This window comes from Babylonia areolata, chromosome 14 (genome assembly GCF_041734735.1).
Source record: "Babylonia areolata isolate BAREFJ2019XMU chromosome 14, ASM4173473v1, whole genome shotgun sequence".
Taxonomy (NCBI): Eukaryota; Metazoa; Mollusca; class Gastropoda; order Neogastropoda; family Buccinidae; genus Babylonia; species Babylonia areolata.
Genome location: NC_134889.1, coordinates 19,473,162 through 19,485,661, shown reverse-complemented (window position 1 = coordinate 19,485,661; position 12,500 = coordinate 19,473,162). Strand labels below are relative to the sequence as shown.

The following is a 12,500-nucleotide window of genomic DNA, read 5'->3' as shown; positions in this document are numbered from 1 at the left end:
CATGCAGGCTATAACATATTGCGGTATATAATGTCGCCGGAAATCACTGTGGCTCCAACAGTTGTGTAGTTGTAGTGCTGGTGGCGTGTGGTGTGTTCGTGCGAGCACGCGTATGTGAGTATGTGTGAGGATATGCGTGCGCGTATTACAAGGTGTGTTTGTGTGTGTGAGAGTTACGTTGAAGTTGTGTGTGTGTGTGTGTGTGTGTGTGTGTGTGTGTGTGTGTGCATGTGTGTGTGTGTGTGTGTGTGTGTGTGTTCGTGCGTGCATTTGCGCGCGCGCGCGCGCGCGCGCGTGTGTGTGTGTGTGTGTGTGTGTGTGTGTGTTCTTCAATGTGGGTCTTTGTCTTAAGTGTGATGTCTCCTCGTCGGCCCCTTGACATCTGCCTCTGGGGTGGGCGCTCCAAGCTGGGGCCGGCCATAAAAAGGCCATAAAACAGCATAAAGTCACATGGCAGATTCTCATTCTATTGCTGATCTTATTCATAGTTAGCGTTGCGCATGTCAAAATCATGATATTAAAAAAAAAAAAAAAAAAAAAAATCATCTGAGAAAAGACGTGTCACCATTAAAAGTACACAAACTACGTTTCACAGACGATGCTTATGAAAGAAAATTTAACTGTCCATTTTGCAGACATCACAGAAAAAGAAAGGTTCACTTCGTATGTAAATTATCATTCTTAAAATATGTAAATATGTAAATTATCAATCATTGTTGTGTTATTTTCATACCAGACCTCTGAATGTGTCAGCACCAGTATCAGTATCAGTAGCTCAAGGAGGCTTAACTCCGTTTGGACATATCCATATATGCTACACCACATCTGTCAAGCAGTTGCCTGACCAGCAGCGTAACCCAACGTGCTTCGTCAGGCCTTGAGAAAAAAAAAGAAAAGAGAGAGAGAGAAAAAAAGATAATAATGATGATGATAATAATAATAATAATAATGATGATATAAAAAATAAAATAAAAAGACAATAATGATAATAAATAAATAAATAACCAAATAAATGTAAAACATACATACATACAGACAGACAGACAGACAGACAGACAGACACACACACACACACACACACACACACACACACATGCATAACAGATATGTAACAAAAATGCAGTTTCACAGATATGAAAAAAACAAACAAATACACATAAGCGTACATGAGCCCCAACACACACACACACACACACACACACACACACACACACACACACACCATCTTCCAATTTACCCTGCACCCTCCCCTCCCGCCCCCCCGCCCCCCGGCCCCTCACACATTCATTCTTAGGCTACGTATTGCAGCTTCCACGGCACACACACACACACACGCGCGCGCGCGCGCGCACACACACACACGCACACACACACTCTCTTATACAAGCACACACACGTACGTCCATACCCCCCCAGTCCTCTCCCCCCCACATACACAAACTCTGTGTGTGTGTGTGTGTGTGTGTGTGTGTGTGTGTGTGTGTGTGTGCATGTCTGTATTGTGGCAGCAACGGAATATTGGAACATGCGGGTGTGAATGTTTCAACCTCATTTGATATGGGTCACTTAAAGGCCAAATCAGTAAAATTTGTCAAGATTCAAGACCCCCCTACAGGACACGTGAGTTGCTGACATAATTAAAGCAGCAATTACACGTCGATGTCCTGTTGAGATGTCAAGCTGTTGAATCACGTTATCCCCCTGAGCGAAAATCGCATCATGTTGTTTTAGTGCTTTCTTTAAGCTCTGAGATAAGGCTTTAATGGGCGACTCCGGTTTGTGTGAGAAAGGCGAGTTTTTGTTGAATATTCACGCTTCTCCTTCAAATGTCTAAGGAACGTACTCTTTTCCGCCGTCAACGGGCGACACTGGGTTGTGTGAGAAAGGCGAGTTTTTGTTGAACATTCACACTACTCGTACAATTGTCTAAGAAACGTACTATTTTCCGCGTTAACGGGCTACGCCAGTGTGTGTGAGAAAGGCAAGTTTTTGTTGAACATTTACGCCTCCTACAATTGTCTAAGAAACGTACTCTTTTCAGCCACTAATGGGCGACGCCAGGGTGTGTGTGAGAAAGGCGAGTTTTTGTTGAACATTCACACTACTCTTACAATTGTCTAAGAAACTTAACGGGCGACGCCGGGTTGTGTGAGAAAGGCGAGTTTTGTGTTGAATATTCACACTCGTCCTACAATTGTCTAAGGAACGTACTCTTTTCCGCCGTTAACGGGCGACCCCGGGTTGTGTGAGAAAGGCGAGTTTTTGTTGAACATTCGCACTACTCGTACAAATGCCTAAGAAGCGTGCTTTTTCCCGCCTTTTCGCTGTGGCCATACTGGTCATATGCGCACTGGACTACTTGCATATCTTGCTTTCTGCAGGTTTACACGTTCCGTTTCGTTTCAACGAGAGGCAAAGGGACAGCAGTCAGTCGTTAACAAAGGTGAGTGCAGTGGTGAGTGAACTTGCCCCCAATCTTTCTTCAATCCTGTTTCATTCAGCTCAAAAGATGTTGTTATCTGCTTCAAAGAGTTAAAACAGAAAAAAAAAGTTCGTTTGGTTCATTCGATTTCACATTATCAGGTAAGTAAGTGAAATACCAATACTACTACTGCTGCTACTACTACTAATGATAATGATTATGGTACTTCTACTACTACTACCACTAGCCCATATACCCATCGTTGATTATACATACATACAATATATATATAATTTATATATATCTATATCTATATATTTATATTAAAACAACAGTATTCAGATATGAAAAATATAACGTTTTAAGACAAGTGAAAAAGTAGATAATTGAATAGCCAGTACACACTTCCATGATTGCTATGTACATACCAATCATCAGGTAACAGGAAAACATTCAGGTAAAGAAAATCATAACTTCGTAAGTGACACAAGTGAAAACAAAAAAAGACAAAAAAGGAGAAAAAGAAAAAGAATGCACCTTCCCTTGGACACTTCATACATTGTATTGAACTGTATTACTCTTTTTGTCACAACAGATTTCTCTGTCAAATTCAGGCTGCTCTCCCCAGTGAGAGCGCGTCACTTCACTGAGAGCTCCACGCATTTTTGTTGCTGTATTTATTTCTGCCTGAAATTTTATTTGTATTCCTATCGAAGTGAATTTTTCTATAGAATTTTGCCAGGGACAAAGCCTTTGTTGCCGTGGAAGCTTTTACGTGCGCTAAGTGCATGCTGCACATGGGACCTCGGTTTATCGTTTCATCCGAATGACTAGCGTCCAGACCACCACTCGAGGTCTAGTAGAGGGGGAGAAAATACTGGCGACTGCATGATTCGAACCAGTGCGCTCAGATTCTTTTGCTTCCTTCCAAGGCACCACTCTGGGCCATCACTCCATATATCAATCGTCAGGAAAAAGGGAAACTTTCAGGTAAAAAAAAGAAAAAAAGAAAAAAAAAAAGTAGCCGTTTAACACAAAAATCCGACATCTGAAAAATCTATAAATAAAATAAAAATAAATGACATAAGGGAAATAAGGTTATGAGCAGCTATGAAAAAAAGACTGATTGTACTGTTTGAATTTATATATGAGTGCCCTAGCCAAATGAAATTTGCAATGAACACATTAGAAACTATGTATTTTTTGTAGTATATCTTCTTCTTCTTCGTTCGTGGGCTGCAACTCCCACGTTCACTCATATGTACGCGTGTGGGCTTTTACGTGTATGACCGTTTTTACCCCGCCATGTAGGCAGCCATATTCCGTTTTCGGGGATGTGCATGCTGGGTATGTTTTTGTTTCCATCACCCATCGAACGCTAACATGTATTACAGGATCTTTAACGTGCGTATTTGATCTTCTGCTTGCATATACACACAAAGGGGGTGTCAGGCACTAGCAGATCTGCACATATGTTGACCTTGGAGATAGGAAAAAATCTCCACCTTTTACCCACCAGGCGGCGTTAGCAAGATTCGAAACCTGGGACCCTCAGATAGAAAGTCCAACGCTGTAAGCACTCGGCTATTGCGCCCGTAATTGTAGTATATAAATTCACCCCCTCTCCCTCTCTGTCTGTCTGTCTTTGTCACATCTGTGAAAGGAGAAAGATTGCTGATACTGTGATAGTTCTAGGGAGCTCTTCTGACTCCGGGGTCAAATGATGAGCACAAGGTCAGGGACATTGTGCTTCCCTCGAATATCCCACCCAATCAGAGTCTTTTCCTGAGAAAATTCAATGACTACTTCATTGGGGGTAGGACCGAACAGACCAGACAGAAACAGCCTTGACCCTTCTAGCTCACCAAGCTCCACCGGTACTACCGAGTTCTCTGTGTAAGAAAAACGTGCTCCAGAACATTTTGCATTTGTATTTGTATTTTATTTTATCACAACAGATTTCTCTGTGTGAAATTCGGGCTGCTCTCCCCAGGGAGAGTGCGTCGCTACACTACAGCGCCACCCATAACAAAAAAATTGTATATATTTTTTTCCTGTTTTTAATCTGTTTTTCAAATCGAAGCGGATTTTTCGACAGAATTTTGCCAGGAACAACCCTTTTGTTGCCGTGGGTTCTTTTACGTGCGCTAAGTGCATGCTGCACACGGGACCTCAGTTTATCGTCTCATCCGAATGACTAGCGTCCAGACCACCACTCAAGGTCTAGTGGAGGGGGAGAAAATATCGGCGGCTGAGCCGTGATTGGAACCAGCGCGCTCAGATTCTCTCGTTTCCTAGGCGGACGCGTTACCTCTAGGCCATCACTCCAAAAAATAATAAGTCCTGTGATCTTGACACCATCGCGTCTCTGTCCTACATGATTGTCTGAATGGGATTATTCCCATTGTATTGTTGTTATGAATAAGTCCTTGTCATCTGGCTTGCCACGAAGAAAGAAAATAGGACCGTATTTTATATATATATATATATATATATATATATATATATATATATATATATATATATATATATATATATATGATAATATCTATTTCTTGTGCCTTTTCCAGAAGTTCAATGTCATTATGATTAGAATGTGTAGAATTAACTGATTTTTGTTGTTGTTGTTGCTATTTTTAAGCAAAAATTGATGTCAACTGACAAAAGTATTCTCGGAGAAAATGAATATCTTAAAGTTTACCACGCACACACACACACACACACGCACAAACACGGACACACACACACACACACACACACGCACAAGCGCACACACACACATTCACACACACACACACAAATATTCCCATCCCAACCCCGAAATACTGGGTTAGTACACATACTCTTATTTACACGGGTGAGCTATGAGTCAAAATTGCTGCAGATGGTTAGCTGATATGCTGTCATATTGCACAACAACAACAACAACAACAACAACAACACAAAAAAAAAGAAAAAAAGAAAAAAAAAAGAAAGACAGACCATTATGTACTTATAGAGTAGAGTACAATTCTTTCCTTAATCTTGAGGCACATCGAATTATCAAATGTTAATAATGTATGCGCATAAGTTTCAGGCAGACTGATGTAGTATTCTATTTCTAAAACGAAACATTGTGAAGTGGGTCACTGTTCTGCTTTTCTTCAGCTGCCAAGTGACCGGGGAGATGTTTTGCTGGACCGACTGTCTCCCAGGGTACAGGGGTCACGGGAAACTCCTGGTTTGGTGAGAGAGAGAGAGAGAGACAGAGACAGAGAGAGAGAGGGGGGTGGGGGGGCAGAGAGAGAGAATGAGAGAGAGAGAGACAGAAAGAGAGAGAGAGGACAGAGAGAGAGAGAGAGGGGGGGCAGAGAGAGAATGAGAGAGAGAGAATGAGAGAGGGAGAAATAAAGAGAGAAAGAGGGAAATAGAAAAAGAGATGGAGAGAGAAAGAGAAAGAGGGAAATAGAGAGAGAGGGAAAGAGAGAGAGAGAGAGAGAGAGGCAGACACACAGAGACAGAGAGACAGACAGAGAGACAGACAGACAGACAGACAGACAGAGACAAAGACATAGGAATGGAGGGAGAGAGGTGTGAAAAGAATTGTGTGTGTGTGTGTGGGCGTGTGTGTGTATGTGTGTGTGTGTGTGTGTGTGTGTGTGTGTGTGTGTGTGTGTGTGATTAATAGGCCTACCAATATTCCCAGTAAGATGATTGTAAGCCCCCCCTGTGGACTTGGAGCTTCCGTTATCTTGTAGGTGTGGTTGTTTCCATGCGATATTATGGCATTAAGTTATACGTTATTCGTAAGCATTATTGTCCCGACAATTGCTTGATGCTTGTTACATATATTAAAGAGTGGTAACTCTCTCCATACACAAGGTACACAACTTCAAGTCAGTGCTGCTTACGCTACCGATTGAGCTAGCACACAGGTAAAGAAAAAGGTACATTGGAACAAACCCAGACACTTCCTCAAAAAAGGAAGCGCCGGGTCTGTCCTTATACCGATCATCTGACATGTGCACACAGCAGCAAAGACAGAAGAAATGTGCAAACACAAATAAGCTTTTTATTCAAAACTGGCATAGCCTCTTTAATCCTGAACAAGCCACACAGAACACATGGAGAATACAGAACAAACACATGGTAGCCTCGGTGGTTTTTTCAACTGGAAATTAACAAACAACGAGGCTTGTTACATAATTTGCAGATCCTTTGGATAAGTGACATACTTCTTTAGTTCGCTTGTCGCCCAAAACCAAATAAGGGAAGTAGCTATCACTTTTCTTCTTTCATCCACGGTTGTTTCCTTGTACCGTAGCCTGACGCTTTCTATGAATGTGTTCTCAGATCCTTCCTGTTGTGCATTACATTTGGTGTGGGAACAAAACGTTCGGGTTTAAGGACTACCTGAGTGTGCTGAGTGCCATCAAGACTTTTCATCCCTTGAAGCTGTCGTTTCACCACACACACCAGCCTCGTCAGGACGACTACAATGTTTGGTTCGAGGTAAAAACAACAACAACAACAACAACAAAAAAAAAGAGAAAGAAAGAAAGAAAAGAAAAGAAAAAAACCCACCCTTGCTTTGTGTGTGTGTGTGTGTGTGTGTGTGTGTGTGTGTGTGTGTGTGTGTGTGTGTGTGTGTGTGTAGGGCAGCTGCTATGTACATATGTTTGTTAAAATTTATGTATGCAGTGTGTGTGTGTGTGTGTGTGTGTGTGTGTGTGTGTGTGTGTGTGTGTGTGTGTGTGTGTGTGTGTGTGTAGTTTGTTAGTCACATTCTGGTGTGTGTACGTAACATTGATGTAAAGTGTTTTTGTAAAAAAATAAAAAGAAGTGTTTTGTAAATCACTTAGAACAAGATTTCTGTATAGTGTGTTATATAAGTATCCATGACGACGACGACGACGATGATGATGATTATCAATATGATAGTTTTGATGTACTGTGTGCAGAAACTGGCATCAGAAACACCGGGGCTGGAGATGCATCCTCTGTCGCCAGCTCCACCGTGTGGATCAACGCGCATGCTCAGTACCGCACTGGACTTCCTGTCAGAGAGCGGCGGTATATTTGTCGGTGAAAATACCGTTCTGTCCCCCGCAGCTCTAAAAGCCCTACCGGAAAATACCGACCTATGGTTCGCATCTTCAAACAGTACCTCAGACTCGGACCGAACGAACGGGCTGATCGTCGTCGCTAGGACGGGGTTTAACAGGTCGTTGAAAGAGGCTTACTTGAAGAGGATCACTTCCGGTGATGTCGTCCAGCCCGGATGTCTGCCTCCCGGCAGCTTCCGCCCAAGTGACTACTGTGCAGTCGTGCCGGAAGTTATGTACCCCCGTGACGTCATCCTTGCTCAGACCTCTTTCGCGGAGCTGGCACGTTTGCTTTTCTATGGGAGTCAGAGACCTGCGACGCCCGTGCCGGATTCCAGAGACCCCATCCCGCGAATCTCCCACTTCGTCAGGTTCACCAAGGGCAGCGATGACAAGCTGTTCAAAGGCGATTTTTCTTTCAACCATTTCCTGAGCGTTCTTAGCGCCCTGCACGTGGCCGGCTTCGAGCACGTGTACATGCACGTGGACGAGGAGCCCAGGGGCCGCTGGTGGGAGGAGCTGGCCAAGGAGAACGTCACAGTAGTCAAGGTGGTCCAGCCTCTCACCGTGTTTCAGCAGCCTGTCAACCATATCAAGCATGTCAGCGACGTGGCCAGGTCAGTGCATCCTGATCCTCGGAACTGCTAGGTAAACTTAGACCCCCCCCCCAACCCCCCATCCCCCCACACCGCATGAAAAATAAAAGCGGTTTGAAACAGTTTAATCTAGTGGAGATCAGCAACGGAAACACAATTCTGTGCGGGTGCTTATTGAAAGCAGTCGTTAGAAAGTGAATTATTTCTATCTAACGGGCGCAATAGCCGAGTGGTTAAAGCGTTGTACTTTCAATCTGAGGGTCCCGGGGTTTCGAATCTCAATAAACGGCGATTGGTGGGTAAAAGGTGGAGACTTTTTCGATCTCCCAGGTCAACATATGTGCAGACCTGCTAGGGCCAGAACCCCCTTCGTGTGTATATATGCACGCAGAAGATCAAATAAGCACGTTAAAGATCCTGTAACCCATGTCAGCATTTCGGTGGGTCATGGAAACAAGAACATATCCAGCATGCACCCCCCTCCCCGAAAACGGAGTATGGCTGCCTACATGGCTGGGTAACTAAACAAAACGGTCATACACGAAAAATGTCACATATCTGTCTGAGTGTATATGTGTGCCTGCCTGAAATCTGATTGAATGACACGTGAGACTAACGATGAGCGCCCGATGGCAGGCGTCAGTCGGCTCTACCCAGGTAGGCAGCGTGTTGTGCAAATGAACCCGTGTTTGTAAAGCGCTTAAAGCTTGGTCTCCGACCGAGGATAGGCGCTATACAAGTATCCCTATCATCAGGCCAGAAATAAATATGTTTAAAACAATTTAATTTAGTGGAGATGAGCAAAACGAAAAAACCCAACAAACAACATCAACAAACAAACAAACAAAAACAACAACAACAAAAAACCCAACAAAAACAAACAAAAAACAAACAAATAAATTAATATGTAAAACAAACAACAACAAAACAACAACAACAACAACAACAACAACAACAACAAACACCAATACAACAACAACAACTAAAATATGTTTATAACTTTCTTACATCCAACAACCTGATTACAGAAGCACAGTTAGGGTTTATTCATGGTGACTCGACAATCAACCAACTTCTTATTATCTATGACAACTTAGTAAATAACTACGATAAAAATATTCCTGTTCAGTCAATATTTTTTGATATATCTAAAGCTTTCGATCGTGTGTGGCACAGGGGCCTTTTACTTAAGCTGGAAGCTGCTGGTATCAGAGGCAAACTCTTGGTTTGGTTTCGAGATTATCTCTCAGACAGGTACCAGTCAGTTCTAATGAAAGGTGCACAGTCAGTTAAGTTAAAACTTCCCCAGGGTGTACCACAAGGATCTGTTCTTGGTCCTCTGTTATTTCTAGTCTATATCAATGACATAGTCTGTAGTATTAGTTCTGATATAAAATCATTTGCTGATTGACACGAGCATGTCTCTTGCAATGAGAAGCCCTGTCACGAGAAAACAAACCCTGCAAGCTGACTTAAATAGAATAGACGTTTGGGCAAATACATGGGAAGTTAAATTTAATGAATCTAAAACAGAACTACTAAATGTATTCCGGGGAAACGTAGACTGCTACGACCTAACTTTTGGAAATGTCAACTTACCGCAACACAATCAACACAAGCACCTAGGGATCATTCTGCAAAGTAATTGTAGGTGGGGTGACCACATAGATAGTATCGTTTGTAAGGCTGGGTTACTGATCAACTGTCTTCGTTCATTTAAGTACAAGCTGACCAGGGGGGCTCTGGAAACGATGTATAGATCCTTCATCGTCCTAATCTTTGACTATGCTAATATAATCTGGGACAACTGCGCACAGCACCAATGTAAAATGTTGGAAGACTTACACGTAGACGCTCTGCGTATTATCACTGGTACCGTACGTGGTACTAGCCACGATAAATTGCTTGCAGAATCAGGATTCTCTTCATTAAAAGAAAGGCGTCGTAGACATAAGATAATAATGTACTTTAAAATCATCAACAATATTTGTCCTCAGTACCTTACCCACTTACTGCCCCCTCTCGTGTCAACAGCAAACCCATACCACAGGCAAAGACCTTTTGAACGAATCGTCCCTCCACACCACACTGACATTTACAACAGATCTTTTTTCCCTTCAGCCACGGCTATTTGGAACACCCTTCCTCTTTCTGTTCATCAGACCCAGTCTCTCAGTCAACTGAAACGCTACCTTTCCTCTACAGACACTACAGTCCCACCATATTATTATCTGGGTAAAAGGAAAGAACAAATTATTCACTGTCGTCTGAGACTTGGTATGAGCGAATTAAACTCTGACCTGTATAATAGACATATAAAGAATGACCCATCTCGTGCTTGCAGTTTTCCGCAAGAGACAGCTGAGCATTTTCTATTGCACTGCCCGAACCACAACATACATAGAGTAAACTCTATTCATAATCTCCCACAAGAACATATCACTGTACATAACTTACTATTTGGTAACACCTCCTTTAGTCTTGAGATAAATGTCAGCATCTTTGAAACTGTTCATAAGTTTATTACTCAAAGCGAACGATTCGATCCCTAATTCAGACAATTCCCTCTTTTTATGTATATGTATATGTATCTATATGTGTATGTGTGTATGTATATGCATATACACATCGTGGTATTCTTTGTCTACATTCACCTCTTCAGTATAAGAGCCTTCCGCTTGCAATATTTTGATGATGGTAACTGGGGTGAAACGCTGTTAACGTCGTCTCTTTCGCCGTTCGTATGGAGAGAGTTAAACCAACAACAACAACGTGTGCTTCCTGAATACAATCGTTAGAAAGTGAATGATTTCTCTCTATATATATATTTGCATGCATATACATATGTATATACATAGATGTGTGTGTGTGTGTGTGTGTGTGTGTGTGTGTGTGTGTGTGTGTGTGTGTGTGTATGGGCGGATGGGCATGTGTGTACATCTAATTCAAAGGTTTATAACGATGAGTAATATCCTGTCTGTATGCATATATGTAAATGCATGTGCTTGAAAGGGTGCTGCCCTTTCATTTGCCAGCTCATGATATGAATACATGATGGCGTGCTTGCCTTTTTTTTTTTTTTTTTACCCCGTGGGACGATTGGCCTTCGTCGCTTTGTTTGTCGGCCAAGTTGTCTTGCTGTGCTTGTGCCCCAGCGTTGATGCTTCTCGTTCTCTCTCTATTGACTTCTTCCTCCACCACTCGTTTATTATTCATTTTCTTCACTTTATTTATATCTCAGCTTATTTTTGTTCAAAACTCATGTATGTTCACGTCTTAACTTCTAGTTATGACGACATCCGTCACATATTCAGTATGTACATGTGTCAGGACAGGACTTTATATAAGATTTTCTTGTTGTCCTGTTCATCGATATCTGTGTTGTGTTGTGACATGTTCCAAATAAAATACTGTTTAACTCACTCAGTACGGCCAGTCCTCTCTTCTCCTCTACACAGACCCCTCGGATGTCCAGTGGGTGTCTGAATGACCCAACCTTTAGCTTCCGTCGTCAGAATTGTGGTATTCTTTGTCTACATTCACCTCTTCAGTATAAGAGCCTTCCGCTCGCATTATTTTGATGATGGTAACTGGGGTGAAACGCTGTTAACGTCGTCTCTTTCGAGAGAGAGAGTTAAACCAACAACAACAACGTGTGCTTCCTGAATACAATCGTTAGAAAGTGAATGATTTCTATTCAATTTGTTTTTTCTCTTCTACTTGCAGGTACATGATATTGGACAAATACGGAGGGGCCTATCAGGACCCCGATGCAGTCTGGACCTCCTACGTCCCTGACTCCATGCTGTCCTTCCCAGTTGTGGCTGCCCTAGGCTGGTCCAAGAAGAACAACTGGCCCGAATCAATAAACCAGGGCGTTCTGCTGGCCAAACCTCGTACGCTGTGGATGCGTCATTTCCTTCGCACTCACAGGGATTTTCGGGACAAAGACTTCGGGTTCAATTCTCTGAAGATGTCGTACAGGACCTACGAGTTGTACCCTCATCTCATGTCTCTGGATCTGAGACTGCAGGTTTGGTTTTACGAAGTCTCCATCTTTCTTTCAGCGGCGGGTTGCCATAATCAGCCGCCACGCATTTTGTCGTTGTTGTTATTGTTGTTGTTGAAACTGAGATCATCTTGTGAACAGGAAGTATGACAGGCCATGGACTTTGACCCGGTGTAACGTCCAAAACTGCCCTCCCCCCTTCTGTAGGTCCCCCCCCCCCCCCGAGGTACATACGGAAGAGGGGTTGTGGGGTGGGGGCGAACATTTTGGGACGTAACACCGGTAAGGTTTCAGGTCCCTGACAGTCACCAAGAAGAGGATGATCTGGTGTCCTCACAGAGACCACACATACCCAGTGCCAATAATGAGACTCCAGCAGAAATATAACG

At 42.9% G+C, this 12,500-nt stretch overlaps 1 protein-coding gene across 1 annotated transcript in view; it reads left to right on the top strand.

The window, feature by feature from the left end:
• The first annotated feature begins 2,123 nt into the window (after positions 1 to 2,123).
• LOC143289525 (uncharacterized) overlaps positions 2,124 to 12,500 on the top strand; it is a 12,162-nt gene continuing 1,785 nt past the window's right edge. Inside the window, exons 1-5 of the mRNA XM_076598524.1 lie at positions 2,124 to 2,443; positions 5,570 to 5,647; positions 6,755 to 6,913; positions 7,363 to 8,123; positions 11,829 to 12,135. Of these exons, the coding sequence (XP_076454639.1) occupies positions 2,291 to 2,443; positions 5,570 to 5,647; positions 6,755 to 6,913; positions 7,363 to 8,123; positions 11,829 to 12,135 (1,458 nt within the window). The 5' untranslated portion in view covers positions 2,124 to 2,290. The remainder of the gene's footprint in view (positions 2,444 to 5,569; positions 5,648 to 6,754; positions 6,914 to 7,362; positions 8,124 to 11,828; positions 12,136 to 12,500) is intronic.